The sequence below is a fragment of the Siphateles boraxobius genome, unplaced genomic scaffold (genome assembly GCF_051911475.1).
Source record: "Siphateles boraxobius isolate OS27281-9 unplaced genomic scaffold, OSU_SipBor_1 351, whole genome shotgun sequence".
In the NCBI taxonomy this organism is placed as follows: Eukaryota; Metazoa; Chordata; class Actinopteri; order Cypriniformes; family Leuciscidae; genus Siphateles; species Siphateles boraxobius.
The window spans coordinates 85,898-103,252 of NW_027508977.1; the positions used below are offsets into that span (position 1 = coordinate 85,898).

Below are 17,355 nucleotides of genomic sequence, written 5' to 3' on the forward strand. Positions count from 1 at the left end.
GGACTATTTTAACGATGTCTTTAATAACTTTTCGGGGAACAAGTGTCAATCCCTTAGAAGCCTATGGAGGAGTGATCCAGCTCTCAGATTTAATCACAAATATCTTAATTCGTGTTCTGAAGATGAACGAAGGACTTACGGAGTTGAACAACATGAGGGAGAGTAAATACTGACAGAATTTACATTTTTGGGTGAACTATCCCTTTAAAATTATAGAAGAACATGCCATTTTTTATATATTGATTTAATCATGTTTACTGCTGAATTAATGGGGGAAAGTTTGCTTTTCATGTCCTCGTTATCATCATGAAATTGTAATGTGTTACGGTTTATGAAAATAAATCAATGTTATTGCTATAATAGTATAATTCTTTCACAGTCTATGTAGTTATAGTTCTTTATGTAGAGACAGAATTTGATTATATTTAACAATCATATTTCAGTAAGAGTCATCAAGGATCAAACAAGTTATAAGTGTTTCACTGTTTACTAATATTGTGAACTTAAGAACATTTGTTTATTCACTTCATCAGTTTGTTACAGTTAGAGTAAAAAAATATTGAATAATATTTGAGAATATTTTGACCATTTTTCAGACGTACCGAGTTATTTCTTTTATTGATAAGATATTGATCGGTTAGGTCTCTTACACAAGTGAAGGTGTGTTCGGGTGATGTGCTTAAACTAGCGTGTTTATCTCACACACACACACACACACACACACATTCACACTGGTTGGTGAGATTACAAGCGAGAAAAGATTAAGCAAATGAAGTCTGAAGCGGTCTCAGAATAACTCCTAGTCTCCAGCTTTCCTGTTCGGCGTATGACAGCGCTTGTGCGTGACTAAATGTTCACATTAACTCGCTCGAAATGAGGAACACAGTGAGTATTGTCCAACCTCTATGACTGTACATGTAATGTTGTGTTTTTTAGACTGGGGAAGTGTTTTCTGGAGCGGTTTTGTCGTCACCGGGTAAATCTTCCACGGATAAAGCTGCATTCAGAGTATTAAGGGACATTAGTTTAGAAAATGTATGCTTTCTAAACGTAAAAAGCCAATACCGTTTCCTTATAGTAACTTAATGATAGAATGTTCATAGATTTAATCCTGAGTATCAAAATGAATATTGGATTTTTTCCCCCAGTGAAAGTATCTTACTATAGTTTACCTTTTAAAGAATTCCTTTACCACATAAATTGTGTAAGATAGTTGTTTACGGTTTATAATACAGTGATTATAAAGATGTAGTGGTATTAAGTGGCTGATTATTTGAGTATGTCTCTGACTGGACAGTTCTGGTGATGGTTTAATCCAGACCTGTTGAACAGTAAACAACACCTGCCATTAAAGCTGATGTACAGTCTGTGATCTATCCACAAAAACAGGCTTCAACAACTCAATGTATAGCTATATGCTGCATTTAAAGAAAATGCAATCACAAAGCTTATTTGTAATGTGGTTGAAAACATAATCCAATATTATCTCCAATAATGTTCAATATTATAACAAATCTGCTGAAAAGATATGTTGTGTTTGGAAGCTGTAGCATTTAAAGACATAAAACACACTTCCAACTAAGGATCACTGGAAAAACGAACCTCTACCTACATTTTTCGTTAAACGCAAAAAACAACAACAATACATGCAAATCATTGCAGTTTCCATCTGAAATGAACAATAGAGACAGTAAAACAGAAGGGCAGATTATTGATTAACTCTTTCACCACCACTGACGGATATTTTTTGTGTTTCCGCTGTTATACGGTAGGGGGCGCTATTACACATCTACTCAAAGAGTACAGAATCTCCTGATCAAAACACACGTGAAGAAGATGCAGAAACATGCAATATCACATGTAAGCAGATGCATATGATATGAAAAATAACGAGATCGTCAATTTTAAATGACAGAAATCAAAACCGCGTAATTTTACTGAATAAAATGTCGACCCAGGAAGGGTTAACGACTGTGTTAGTATTAGGGGTGTTGATGGACTCGATCTACTCCATCTGTGTTTGATCATCGTTCTGAATCTGAGAGCGATGTACGCGTTTTTCTGAGCTTTTTACTGAATGTTGCTTTTTATGATGAAACTTACCCACATTCAACTGTTGACAGAAAAATGCATGAATGCACAGGATATGTTCTCTATCTTTTGATATATAATATATGTTTAGATATTCATACAACAAAATATTCTGGCCATGAAACCTTTGTGAAATTATCAGAAATGCTGACGGTGGCTGGCAACTCTTTTTTTTTTACGCTGGCGGGAAAAGAGTTCATAAAGACGTATTTACACGTGGTCCCTTGCAAAATACTGTTTTATGATCTCAAAACACTTTCACCATAGTGCATGATTTGTAAACTAATACAGTTTAAGGTTTGCATCACATAACCAGCTCTATTTGTTTGTCTTTTCTGGCGTAGTAAACTTGCAGCAGTGCAGTCGCGATGTGAAGCGCTCGGGTACGAGTAATGGTACTAAATGTTACTAAAATGGCATGTTGCTTCAGAAAATGGGTTTTTATCCCACTTTTGTTAAAACTATCGGGTTTAGTGTAAGTGGTGCGTTATTTTCAAACTCCATAAACCATTAACTTTGCACCACTTAATCCAGAACTGTCGTGACTCGTGATACGTACAACAACCTACGTAAAAAAAAAAAACATTCCCAGATACATGTACATCTTAAGATAAAACTGATCACGCTTTAAGCGCCACCCACTAGACATTTCAATTGCAAAGTGCAAAACGTGCAAAATGCAACGTAAAATCATTTTGCAGAAATGCAGCCACAGGTATGTTTTTCTCAATGAGTATTATATATTTCCCTCCAACTGGTGTCTATAATATTAAAGTCCCCCTGTAGTCGATAATTGTATCCCTTTAAACTCCTCTTTGATCACCAAAATGACATATTTTAAAAAAAATCTCCTTGAAAAAAATGTTGTCTTGCCTTAAAATATCTTGAATGTAACTCGACACCCTTGCCTCATTTAGTAGCCTATTTGCAGTGGTTCTATGAATATGCAAATGAGCCCCGCCTCCACTCACTCACTCAGAGATCCACTCGTTGACGATCACACGTTGATCTGATTGGTTACAAGGTAGTTTGTGACGTCAGAAACACCAGCGATTTCAAAGCGTGTTTTTGAGACTGTCTTTGGTTCACTGCAGTTTTAAGGAGAATATACTCAGCAATGCTGTCGACTTATGAATTTACACATGGTTTGTCATAAAGCGTATTAAAAACAACACATACACATATAAACAACATTAAACGCTGGAATTTCACCATCTGGATGCTTTCACTTGGTCAAAAGCATGATTGCATGGTTTGTTACTATTTAAGTGGCCATAATCATTCTACATTTTTGAGTTCTTTAAGTTAATTTCATGCGTTCCTTCATGTAGGATGCGGTTGAATCGTGATGATGATGATGATGATGAGTGAAGCTCCGGTTGTGAAGAAGGCTGTTCCCCCGGCCCAGTCCACCGCTAGCGGTCACACTCAGATGACCTACCGGCAACCGTACATCTCGGAGAAGACCTCCTCTAAACACGTGTGCTTTTACAAAAGTGGAGACTCCCAGTTCAGTGGTATACCTGTGATCATCAACAACCGCACCTTTAAAACCTTCGAGGCTCTCTTGGATAGCTTATCGAAGCGTGTGCCTCTGCCGTTTGGAGTTCGCACCATCACAACTCCTCGAGGTCATACGTCGGTTCGGTCGCTTGAACAGTTGCATCATGGACACTCCTACATTTGTTCTGATCGCAGAACCGTCAAACCCATTGACCTGGAGCGCGCGCGCCGGAAGCCGCCGCCCTGGTACCACGCTCGACCCGTTAGCGCCCGGCGATTAGCATGGTACACGCACAGCCCTGCTCAACACGGACTCTACAGCGCGAGAAGGAACGAGCGGGTCCTGCTGCATACGCCAAAACGCCTCGTGCTTTTCCGTAACGGAGAGCCAGAAGTGAAACACACGCTGACGCTGCAGAGAAGGACCACATACTCATTCGAAGCACTCTTAGATCACATGTCAGAGGTCATGCACTTCCCTGTCCTCAAGTTACACACACCTGAAGGGAGAAGGGTAAGGATTTTCCCGGCAGATTGCATTCATTTTTAATTGCAATATTTTATTTTTCATTCAGTTCGGTAACACTTTACAATAAGGTTCGTTAGTTAACATGAACTAATAATGAACTGCATGTTTACAGCATTTATTAATCTTTGTTAATGTTAAATTCAACATTTACTAATACTTTATTAAAATCTTTTTGTAACATTAGTTAATGCAATGTGAACTAACATTGAACAACTGTATTTTTTATTAACAAACATTAACAAGGATTAATAAATAAAGTAACAAATGGATTGTTCATTTAGTTAATACATTAATTAATGGTAACTAATGAAACTTATTGTAAAGCGTTAACTTCAGTTCTTTAAATCTAACATTTAAATTGGTTTTTCGATTTAAAGGATTAGTTCACTTCAGAATGAAAATTTCCTGATAATTTACTCTCCTCCACGTCATCCAAGATGTTCATGTCTTTCTTTCTTCAGTTTTTGAGGAAAACACTCCAGGATTTTCTCCATATAGTGACTTCAATGGAGTCCAACGGGTCGAAGGTCCAAATGTGAGTTTCAGTGCAGCTTCAAAGTCTCGACACGATCCATCCGAGGAATAAGAGTCTGATCTACACAAACCAGCGCACATTTATAACAAAATAAACATTTATATACTTTTAACCACTAATGCTCATCTTGCACTAGCTGTGATGCGACCCACATTACGTAATCAGGTTGAAAGGTCAAGCGTGACGTAGGCGTAAGAACAGATCTAGTGTTTACAAAGCAAATGTGCAAAGACTAAGTCAAATGCCATTTACAAAAAAAATTTAATAAATAAAAGGTAAAACAATGATGTTGGACAATTTTGAAGTAGAAGGTCATGAACTCGAGAAGAAAGTGAGTTTTTTGCCCTTCCCTCATCTTCCGCCTACATCAGGTTATCACCTGACCTATCCAACCTGATTACGTAATGTGTGAAGTCGTGAGCATTTGTGCAAGATGAGCATTTGTGGTTAAAAAGTATATTTAATTATTTTTAGAAAATGACAGATGGTTTGGCTAGATACGACCCTTATATCTAGGCTGGGATCGTGTAGAGCCTTTAAAGTTGCAATTTGGACCTTCAACCCGTTGGACCCCATTGAAGTCCACTATATTTAATAATATTGATCTTAATTTCTTTTCGACTGAAGAAAGAAAGTCATGAACATCTTGGATGACGTGGGGGAGAGTAAATTATCAGTAAATTTTAATTCTGATGTGAACTAATCCCGTAATTTGGTCCATTGAACTGAAAGGATTAAATGTGTGTTGTTGTTTTTTTGTTGTTGTTACATGCACGCTTTTGACACATTGAAACAAAAAGAAACTATAACTCTATTTCCAGAGTGTTTTATTTGATTAGAGAGTGACCATGTCAGTAGTGGCTCTGGTGTAAAGCTGGCCAGTCATAAATAGCTTTTACAGACCGAGGAAGACCTTCTGCCCAGTGATGCTAATCCTCTTTACCATTTCATCCTATTATACTCTGCAATCTGGGATAGAACATTGAAGGGAATAAGAGGCATGCCATATAGACTACCAAACCAGCTTTATTAATAATGCTAACCTTAAGTGTTCTTCAGAGCATGATTACTATTTATGGTTATTATTGAAGTACACATTCAATAGAGTAACACCTATACATATATATATTCAATGAGAAACCTTTGGTGTGTCACACAGATACGATGGAAAAGGGAAATGTATCGTCATGATGACATTATATATTGGGGTATAAGTTTGCCATTTTGACATATATGTTGGGGTGTGATTTTCAATTTAATCAGCCAATATTTATTTATATTTATTTTATTTACACCATTTAGAAATGTTTGAGCATGTAACCCAACCCTTACCCCCTAAACATACCCATTTGTGTATTGTATAGTGGTCAACCGATATATCGCCTAGGCCGATATATATCGGCTGATATTTGGCATTTTTTAAATATCGGCATTGACCGATAAGTGTTTCTGATTGGCCGATGTGTTGGAATCGGGACTTTTATTTTGACAGCGCTCCGGACTTTTATCACTCACATTCTCCGTCTTCATTAGTTTACAATCTCTATCCGTCATATCTCTAATACTTTGTTACACAGAACTGGTAAACAAAGAAAGTAAATGGTATGCGAAAAAGTAAAGCGTAGCTTTTATATTATTTGTAACAGAAAAGGCAAACAATCAGGCTAAAATACTTTTTCATTTACCGTCAACATTCAGCAAATGCGCATCTACATCATTTAAACAAATCTCTGAATATCTAATAAACATTTAATTTCACAAACCTTGCAGATTTAATCGAATCCAGCTGTGATATCTTGAGAAGTGTGCGTTTGTAGCCTCATAAACGTGTTCCTGCGAGTGACGGTCGGTCCGTGCGCAGTGAGTGAATGTGAACAGAAGATCAGCTTCACAGGAGACGCCATCAAAAACTTTAAATCCTTCATTTTAAAATATGCTGTGCAATATCCAGTTGCCCACTGTGTCATATTCATATCAGTTTCACCGTGAGCTGTAAAATTAGCGTTATCTTGTCTTTATTAGAAAAAATATGATTACCAGTGCACACGAAATGACCAGATTACTGAGTGCCCTGTTACAGTGTTTACTTCCTTTTTATTCACATATTCATGTATTTTTAAAAAAAAAAATTGTGAAAAATAGTGTTATAGGATTGCAGATTTAAGAAGTTGCCATCTAAAGTATAAGGATGTTTATTTTAAAGATTTGTTTTCTAATTTATTTCTAATTTATTAAATATTGATTAAAATAAATATAAACATATATATATATATATATATATATATATATATATAGGCCATTAGCCGAAACAGACCCAAAAACGATCGCCCTCTCCATCCGCCATGAAGCTCATGTGCAGTGATTAAAACCTTGCGCTCTGTTCTTGGGGTGGGATTAGGTGCTCCAAAAAACTACTACTTTTACAAATGCAAAGTATGCGTCTTAATCTGACGGATATGGCAAACAACTGAAAGCAACGGAGTGCCCTGAAAGTCCTGACCAAGTGTCAATATGTGATGGGTTGGAAGTGAGAATGTGTTCATATTCTCTCTATAAATCCATATGGGCCTCAGTTAGTCCAATAATTTAGTGCTGATAATACAAGAACACCTTTCAGGTGTGACGATTACCTGAATAGCATCACTCCAATTCATTGGCTGATGTCGCTTGACACCACCTAAAAAGTGCTGCATAATCAGCTGCTTATAATGAGGGTTTTCCACTACACAGTACCAGCTCCCCTCAGCTCGACTCGCCTTTGTTTGGTTTTCCACAGCGTAAAAGTTGTACCTGTACCTGCTTTCGGGGACTTTTTTTCGTATCACCTCCGGTGAGGTTCTGAGCGAGCTGAGGCGATACTAAAATGTGACGTGTAAACACGGCAGACTGCTGATTGGTCAGAGAGAATCGTCACTATTCACTGCGTCATCATTGCACGCGCCAGACGGAGTATTCTGAATAACCCCGCCATTTTTAAATAGTTTGGCCAGAGATTGCGTGATTTTTAAATAGATATAACTTTACCCATGGCAACTCGGAAGAATACGCCATGTGAGAAACAGCCACATCCCGAGGATCAAAAACAGACACTCGATTTCCTCCATTGTCCTGTGTGTGGATAGCGGGTGTGCGTCGCGTTGAAGATTACGTCACGGCAGTTTCATGCGGCTTCGCTATGACGACCAGGTACTATTGGGGAGGTACTATCTGCAATGGAAAACGGAGCTAAAAGCGAGCCGAGACGAGGCGAGTCGAGTTGAGCTGGTACTGGTAATGGAAAAGCGCCTTAAGAGTGTGCTAGCATAATCACCATATATAGCTTCCACCTCTACCAGCCTGCGTAACAAGCATGTTAACCACACACTACAACATCTAACCCTGATCAAAAACTGAGAAGCAGGTGTTAATCCTCTGTTCAAATTTCTCTATAAAATCCAATATAAACTATACTGGCCAAGAGGAGGCCAGGAACCATTGGTGATATCAATCCGCAGACCTCATAGGTGCACAAAATTGCTTTCACAAACTTCTGGAATAGCCTTTTAGGCTACACCCTTTGTTCAGTCCCTGAAACAAATAAAGAACTGTTCAGACTCACGTCACTGGCTGCTAGTGCAGTCAATGTAAATCTGCAATGCTCTTACACAACATACACATCCTCTCATCCTCTGCCAAGTCTGCACTCATTCCCTCATCCTTATGTCATCCCAAACCTGTACGACTCTCTGTCTTCTGTCGAGCACAAAACAAGATATTTTTTGAAGAATTGAAGAACTGTCAATTAGTATAAAAATGACATCGGGCCCTACTGCCCTTTATTAAAGTCACACTCTGCTTGAATTTGACTTTGTTAATAACTCTTAATTTTAATAAAGGACCTAATCCAACAATTATGAAGTGCACTGTATTGTAGAATGACTACTAACTACGCTAATATTTTATATCTGCTTTATTGACAAATGATAAAGATGTTTTTACATTATCAGGTGGATGGGCTTCCCGCATTGATCTTATGCTCTGGGGTATTGGTGGCCGCTGGCCGAGAACCCTTCAAAAAAAGCAACTATGATGTCCAGAAGTCATCTCCATCAAAGTGGCTACCGGCTAAAAGACTGGGACGGCGGCGTCCAATAACCAGTAAGTTGATTCAGTTTACTTTTATTCCAGTACAGAGCTCAACTGCTATAATAAGGAGGAGAAAATAACTTTGCAGATATTCAATACTTTAAAACGTGTATTATATGTTACACTGCATGTCAAGATAATCTACTACTGAGACTGTCTTGAAGCAAGTGCTGAGGCATTCATATCTAGTGTAATACCTACAGTGACCCACTTTCTTCAATATGGATTATAGGATACATGCTCTCTCTCTAATCTGTGTTCCTATTTTTCTCACTTGCATTGCTTTACTGCTGTCCTGACTTGATCAAACAACTCTTCATCTGTCAACATCACCAACATTATAAAGGAAAAAAGAAATCCCGCAGCGCCAAATCTTGTCCCTTCTCCCTATCTTCAGAAAGCTACATTGTGAATCAAATACAAAACAGTTTGCCAGGAAGTATGTGTGATTTTCCAAGCAACCCAAATGGCTCTGTGGAAGCAGCTACTGGATATCATCTTGCGTCAGTTTCTGAAACAGAAATAATCACCAGTCTGGATAGTGAGAGAGAGGATGATTCACACATGCCCTCTGATGATGACATTGAGAAATCCTTTCGAGTCAATCAAGATGGAAGTATGACCGTTGAAATGAAGGTACGCCTCACTATTAAAGAGGAGGAAACAATACATTGGACCACCACAGTCAGCCGCTCCAATGTGTGCAATCAATTTATAGCAGACACTCTTCCCTGTCCTGACCTGGAAGCTAATTTACCTGATAGCTTACCCCCTCAAAATTATCCTGGTGCTATAGAGGTCAGCGAGAGTGACCCCAATGAAGACTGTAAGGTAAATCAACAAAGTGAGATCAATGGAGGTGCAGCAAGCATGGAGTTAGAGCGGCTTTCTTCACCACTTACTCACAAACAAGGATCCATCGAGAGCATCATAACTGCTAGTGATACAGACATTCATAAGAACTCTTCAAACTCTTACATGGAAGATCTGGACAATGGAGAGGTGAAGCAGAACCACCCTGTTCCCAAGCCTCGATGCACTCTTCCCTCTGATACGAACACCACCACACCGCAACAATCCAGTAACTACAGATCTTCAGAAGTCCTCCAGTTCCAGGACGATCAGAAAAATACATTGTTACACATCTATGAAGAGCAGATTTGTCAAGAGAACTTCTCAGGCAATACGCAACATGGCTATATAGCATCTTCTGACACAGTATCCTCAGATAAAACGTTCCATTACTTTAATGAAGATATGAAATCTGAGACCTTGGCAACTATCAAATGCGAGTCAATTAGGAAAAATGATAAACCATATGCTTACACTAACGAAACAAACACCTCCTCAACACAAAGGGCCATGGTGTCAGTAACACCAGTTACTGTATCCTCAGAAGCCTCGGTATCTAGAGGAGTTATTACTGTTGATACAACCACAAAGAGGAAGTCAGTGAGAGTAATAGTGAAAAAGAATCACTTGTTTAGGTCTGCTTACCCAGAAAGAAAGCAGAGAGATAAAAAAGATGACATCCTGAAAGAAATAAAGAAAATAAGAGCTGATATATTGAGACAGAAAGGAGCTATAAAACATTTCAGAGCAAAAGCTGTTCAAAAACTTCTGAAAAGGAGAAATAATAGTGGGAATGGACTAAAGCCTCAAACAGAGTGTGTTCAACTGAGTACAGACGACCCAAGCCCACAATTAGTTGAAAAAGAACAAAACAACATACAAGTGCAAGCTGATAGTTTCACTCTGCCAAAGGAAAACCTGCATAATGCATCACTCAGCAAAGGCACAATGACACAGCAAACATCAGAATATGTTGAACTCTGGCTACAATCTCAACAGATTCCAGCACAGTCCTGTTTAGAAGCAATACCCAAAAATAACACAATGGTAAAAGCATCACTGTTCAATTATCAATCTTCTAAGACAATACAACCATCTGCAAAGGACACATTTGATGAGAAAGGAATCCATGTATATTCACCAAACACCAAAAAGCCAGCACTTTCAGACAAAGAACAAAGTGATCACTTAACAAAAACAAATGGATATCAACAGATTTCTGAGCTAATAAGTAAGACCTCCTCGTATGACACAGAAAATACTTTGAGGGGACCAGTTAATATCCAAACAAAGCCTCTAAAAGAACTGATAGATCTGCCAGCACAAAAATACTATACTGTTAAAATGGCTGTAAGGCCCGATATGAAGCCAGTACTTGATCAGCTTTGCAATTCCATTCAGTCACTTCGTGAGATCACACAACAAAAGAGGTCATTATGTTTGAAAACATCCAAATGTCTGCCAGATTTTTCTTCATCCTTGGCATCTACGTTTAGCTCTTCCTCCAGAGTACTCCTTGCCTTTCTTTCTATCATGACTTTAAAGGATGGCTTAAGCCATTTAAATACATGTTGTCAGACTGAGGCCGACCTAAGCAGTTCTGAGGCAATGCTCATGCTGCAGTCTCTAAAGGAACTGGCAGTAATAGAGAATGCAGAACATCTAAGGATAAGTCTATATGACCTCTACAACTCAGCATCTGTTCAGTTGCTCCAGAACTGGAAGGGCTTTCAAGTACTGAGCAATAAAGCAAGAAGTAGCAGTGGGAGTGAGTCCCATCACAGGTCAAGTATAGAGGAGGAAGAACATTCAATCCAAGTGCTGATGGAACATCTAGGTGTTCCTGAGAGGGTTCGAGAGGAGCTGGCAGCCCTCAACCATGCAGATGTAGAGTACATGATTTGCAATCAGATGGAAGACACTGACGCAGTAAGTGATTCACTCCCAGAAATGAATATGAATGGCGTTTCAGAGCACCGCTCTAAAGAGCAGATGGTTAGTTTCTCAGAGTTTGTGCTGGAAGATTATGTGAGCATCTATGTTAAATCAGTTATTGATAGAGCTATAAATGCACACCTCACAGCAGGCTCACATGCAAGACCTGATATGGACAATCTTGTGATCACTGATAGATACCAACAAGATTTGAGAAATGAGATATTTTCCAATATTAAGAGAACTTTTCAGGGTGATTCAATACCTGACTCAGATATCTGCGAGGATATGTCATCTAGTGAATCTAGCTATGGGGCAGAAATGTGCAGAGAGATGGGGTTGATAAGAACAGGTTTGCAAGGAATGGTGAAAGGAAGACGCAAGCGACAAGAAGAAGAAACCATCAAGAAACATCAGGAAAAGGAAGAAAGACAATGGGAAATTGATGAGGGGAGAGGTACATGGGAAGAAAGTGGTTCTGAAGTAGAGAAGACATTAAAAGAGGTCATAGGAAAAGCTGTAAATGAGATTGTAAAAGACAAAGATACTGTTGAAGATGTGGGAACTAAATTATCAGAAGAGTCACTTATTACATGTACTGGAAAACAAAATGTATCTGTGAAAGAAAAGGTCCGCCAACAGGAGGAGAACAAGAGTGAGATCTTTCCTGAGGAAAGGACTTTCAATAAAGAAATTAATCTTACTGTGAAAAGTTCTGGACTGAAAGATTTAGATGTCTCAAAAGAGAAGATATCAGGACATTGGAACAATGAGATTCAGACCATTCAAACTCAAGATCAGTTGCACAATAAAAGAGAGAGGACTGAGAGGGATGTTGCATTACCTGAGGTGCAAGGCATTTCTCATTTTGTTCATATTGAATCAAATCTAGAAGTGGATGAAGACTTGTCACATCAAGACTTGTCAATGGAAAGTGGGACTTATTCAGAAGAGGAACAAGTGATCCTAGAAGCGCCAGAATGCTACACCATCTACCAGGAGGACTTTGAGGAGATGTCTAATGAAGCCAACCAGTGTGAAGAAAATGAGATTCATTTTAAGGAAGAAATAGCAAGCACTGTTGCAAAGCTTATCTGCAGTCTACAAGACCAGGAAAAAACAGTGTGTAAGAGACCTTATAATACAGCACAAACATTTGGCGAACAGCTCTTGAACCACATCAATGCACCAAATCTAGAGGCAGCAGAGATTACCAGAACCACAGATAGGGCATCAATGGATTCAATCTCATCCTCATTAGCATTCAGCTATGATTCCAAAAACAGTGCTTTGCCAAAAGATTCAGAGGTACACATTCAGACCAACAAAGTGAAATCCATCAGAGACATGTTTCTTGCTAAGAACACTACAGGCATACAGCAGAGACAGACACAGCCGAGAAGTTCTGATTCGGCAGAATACCAATTTGAATCTTCTAACAAAAAAGAACACCAATCCTCAGATGTATCAAGAGAAGAAGAAGATCCATGCAAGTTGTCCATTGCCAAAGGTTATGTAAAAAGGACTATTGAGCATCTTTATGGACAAGGCTCTAAAGGATCTAGTTCTGATGAGAAGAGATCTTCTTCAGCCCACAAAGTCAAGAAAAGAGAAGGCCTTAAAGCTACAAATTCCCCCAGGCTGCCCTCGATCAATGAGGCTCACACAAATGCCATACAGGATTTATCTTACTTTAATGCCACAAGCACAAGAGACGGCTTCAATGAGCCAACGCATTGCATTACTCTGAATGCGAGGATTAGACCAAATGATGCAGTCCTAATTGATAAGGGTCGCTGGTTATGTAGGGAAAACCAAACGAGTCCGAAATCTTGTCCAGAGAATGAAGACACACCCAAGCATGTAAAGTCAGAGCAGGATTCTGGGAAAGAGGATATTCCATATTCCCTATTTGGCCCTTCTACTATCATACCTGACAAGGATTCGTCTCTCACAGAACAAGGGGAAAATACTGGGTGCCCAGGGAGGACATTCACATACTTTCACCTTCCAAACGCCAATGATTCAGAAATACAGCCAGATGAGCAAAAAACTGACACTCCAGAGGGGAAAACAGGGAACAAGGTTAGTCCTCTTACAGAGCCTCCTAAATGTTGGTCTGAAAAACACAGCATTGTATCTGTCTTGACACCACCTTCTAATAAGGTGCATCCAATGACAGAAACTACACCTCCAGTAGTTACCCAGCCAACTAAAGGACAAAGCACTGAAGTCACAAGACGCTCTGCAGAACCTGATGCACTGGAGATTATATATATGTTTTGTGGACAACACTGCCCCATACTCTAAACTTGCTTCAGAGTGTAAATTCATTTATTTGTACTATATCATCATTAGTCCTCACCTTAACATGAACCAACATGAACTCAAACTGAGAAGAACAAATGCTAGACTGGCGTTGGGCAAGCTTTCAGGTTACTTAAAGAATTTGTCAAACAAAGTTTGGTGGGCAGAACTTTGAAAAAGATGTGTTTAAGGTGATATTACAACCAAGTATGCACAGTTCGTAGTATTTCAATATAGTAGTATTTCAGTGCTCCAACCCTGATCAAACTCACCCGTCTGTGGCGTTCTGAAGGTGTGTTTGATTAGGGATGATCTCGAGGGCCAGAGATGCCCAGCCCTGGTCTACTCTGTCTGTCCCTGATGAAAAGCAGTAGCCGCTGTGCTAGCCGTGGATTAGCCTTTAGGGAAGATTGATTCGCACAGAACGAACTACAGCGAACTGAATGGCAAAAGAGACCATTTACACAGAATGCTTTTTTGTTTTTGAATAAATGCAAGACGCAGTGCATTGGAACGGAAAAATGTGCAAGATCTCAAGATGCCTTTTTAAAAGTTGAACTTCTTGGCACCAATTTTACTCCAGAATAAGACAATTAATGAATGGGATCAACAAGTTTCTGTTGCAACTCCTCTTGCACATTATAAACAGAGATTATGCTCAAAACCCTCTGGGCAACAACTCTCCAGCCTTCATTTGCATGACAAGCTCTTTCACGAATTGTGCATTCTTGTTTTTTTCCCCCATCAACTAGGATGCAAGGAAAGAAAAAGAGGATAAAGAAATCAAAGAAAAATATATTTGTTCATTGAAATATTCATGATCACTTGATCACGCTTTAAGCGGTATCAGCTGAGCTCAAGTGATCTGCCCTCATGTTGTTGAGGTTTGGTTATGAATTTCATAAGAAACATGAATAAAGCAAGATGCCCTGTTGAAATATGTGAAATGTATGGTTTATTTAAAGGGCATATCTAGTGGAATTACAAAAATACAGCATATTTGCAAATATTGCGTGTCACGCCTCCCCCAACTAAAACATCACAAACAAAGCTCTTGTCAGGTAAAATTAGGCTAACCTGAATATTGAATTCAATTCAATTGAATAGCGAACACTGTCTAGAGTATCTGTACACTGCATCTGCACTGGGTTATTGTTTCGACATGACACGACCCAACTGTTGAGTCTGTCCGCACCGGACACAAAGTAACCACTATAAACTGGTGCATTGGTCTTTCTGGACGGGTGCATGCTGGTGTTGTATTGAAGTGTTCATTGTAGTGCGTTGCATCCTCATGCCTTGTTTGCGTTGACGTGTTCAAGAGCTTTTTTTAATCTTTGAAGCTCTAAATGCAGCGAACTTCAGCTTGCACTCCTGAAACCAAAACTGAGTGTCTTTTTCAATGTAACGTATCAGGCATGGTCCCACGGCAGCTAAACACCCTCTGGCTCCACAGTTTATGAATTTTTATGCTCAAAGCATATTCATGTGATTTCTATTCATCAGACAGTGTATGTTGTGTGACCATGCTGCCTGTGACCACTATGGGAAAGTTGGATATCACATTTACTTTAAACAAGAATAAATTTATGTTTGTAAATTTTATTTATTTGTAAATGCAAGGCTTTTTAGAAATTTTAAGAAAACGGTAGATTTGTACAAACTTGTTATTTTAGAAGTCATTATACCTCATGCAATCTAAGTTCCAAAAATATGTTTTTTACAGTAAAGCTATAGAAGAACCGGTTTGGGTTCCTAAAATAACCTTTTTTTGTTTGTTTTTTCATAGTGCAAAGAATAAATAAGAATTCTACAAAATAATTAAATCATCTGAAGAACTTTTATTTTGATGGTCCACTTCAGTTATTCTACTTACTGTAAGTAACTTGTCAAATAGAAGTCAACTAACTCTTACTACAGTATTAGTAGACTGTTAGTTTTAGTAGAATAAGTTGATATTTACTTGCAAAGTTACTTATAGTCAGTAGTGTCTGAAATGGACTATCAAAATAAAGTGTCACCACCTTTTTTATATATAATTAACCTATAGTTTCTTTACAGAACTATAGATGCCAATTAAGAAACCTTTACTTGCAAAAGTCTATGTATGAAATATGAGTGTGAAGAAGCTCAATACAGTAAGACTGTGTTGTGTACGGTACAATACGCACAAATAACTTATACTGTTGTCAAAATGAGACTCCTCAATCAATGGCAGCTGATGTGTATTAATCATTTTTAAAACAAAATGTAATAATTTGTTCAGTTAAACGTATGTGTTTATGTTGTCCTCTTTTTCATGAACTGGAGATCTTTCTTTCTCTGCCATAGACTGTAAATCCACTTAGTGGCAGCAGAAGTTTCCACATAAATCTTGACAAAATTAAAGATGTTGAATTATTGATTGTGTCTTTTCTGTGATGTTTGTTTTGCTCACATCAGTGTAATTTATACCCTGTGCACGATAACACTAATTAAAATGCTTTTTAAATGAATAGTAATCATGCACGTTTCATTTAGTTAATGCAGTGTTTACGTGGAATATTCATACATTTTATTTGAGATTAGACTGCATGACTATTTAAAATGAGCTTGTTGAAGGTGAAAAAGGTCATTAGAATATTGAACATGTTGAGTTCAGTTAACTGGAATTAGTGGGACACTATATATGTACACATCCATTATTAATCTTGTGCCTAACATGATGAAAACGGCTTTGTTAATGTTTCTTGTCCCCTCACAATGACAGAAAACTAATTACACGTTACATATAGGCCTATTTTCAGTTCAAAATGGCGAAAATAGACAAAACTATATAAGTTTGCCTGATTATTTCTTTATCATTCGTCTACCATTTATGACCTAAGTTTGATATATGATATAAAATAAGTTTATCTACTTACATCTTATCTCGCACTTGACCGTACGCGTCGAGTCGCACTGTTAAAATTCGCGCTCAGTGAACATAAAGCCCGCCTACCTTAATTTAATTGGTCATCTCAAATATTCTGACATTGACGAGCAGTGACAGACCAATGAGGCTCAGATGAACACACACACACACACACACACACACCACTCTGTTTCTGACGTGCTCTATGCTCGGCGCCGCTGCGGATTGAAGATGAAGAACGCGCTGAATCTGATTATAACAAGACTGAAGCGAACACTAATTTGTGTAGCATACATAATCACAAATTTTTTAGGGGGCTAGGCATTAGTTTAGGGGGGCTGAAGCCACCCTAAAAAGGGCCTAGCGACGCCCCTGGTTGCAGATTTATTCAACGTTGCAATAGCGTTGAATAAATATTTTCGTCTGGTTAGATACTGATTATCAATCTCTCAAACTCGATCTAAACCACTATGCTAACTGTCGGTCTCGTACATCCGCCATGAAAACCCATTTCAACATGCTGCGATTTGGAATATTAATTTCAAATACTATTAAGGGTGAATAGCATGTGAATAGGGACCGATT

The 17,355-nt window shown here is 38.5% G+C and overlaps 1 protein-coding gene across 2 annotated transcripts; it reads left to right on the plus strand.

Moving 5' to 3' along the window:
• The first annotated feature begins 761 nt into the window (after window positions 1-761).
• On the plus strand, window positions 762-15,722 carry LOC143702834 (uncharacterized). Of its 2 annotated transcripts, XM_077196727.1 has the most exons (4): window positions 762-885; window positions 3,423-4,108; window positions 8,645-8,795; window positions 9,130-15,722. In XM_077196727.1, exons 2-4 carry the CDS (start codon window positions 3,440-3,442, stop codon window positions 13,878-13,880), a joined length of 5,571 nt encoding a protein of 1,856 aa, XP_077052842.1. In that variant the 5' UTR covers window positions 762-885; window positions 3,423-3,439; the 3' UTR covers window positions 13,881-15,722. The 2 variants fall into 2 exon arrangements, with proteins under 2 accessions (XP_077052842.1, XP_077052843.1); XM_077196728.1 differs by lacking the exon at window positions 3,423-4,108 and having other exon boundaries at window positions 786-885.
• The last annotated feature ends 1,633 nt before the right edge of the window (window positions 15,723-17,355 follow it).

Bases quoted from the DNA above. Each gene is read 5' to 3' on its own strand.
- LOC143702834 (XM_077196727.1), top strand. From the start codon at position 3,440: ATGATGATGATGATGATGAGTGAAGCTCCGGTTGTGAAGAAGGCTGTT. The intron at 4,109-8,644 runs GTAAGGATTTTC...TTACATTATCAG, and splicing joins ACACACCTGAAGGGAGAAGG to GTGGATGGGCTTCCCGCATT. The intron at 8,796-9,129 runs GTAAGTTGATTC...AACATTATAAAG, and splicing joins ACGGCGGCGTCCAATAACCA to GAAAAAAGAAATCCCGCAGC.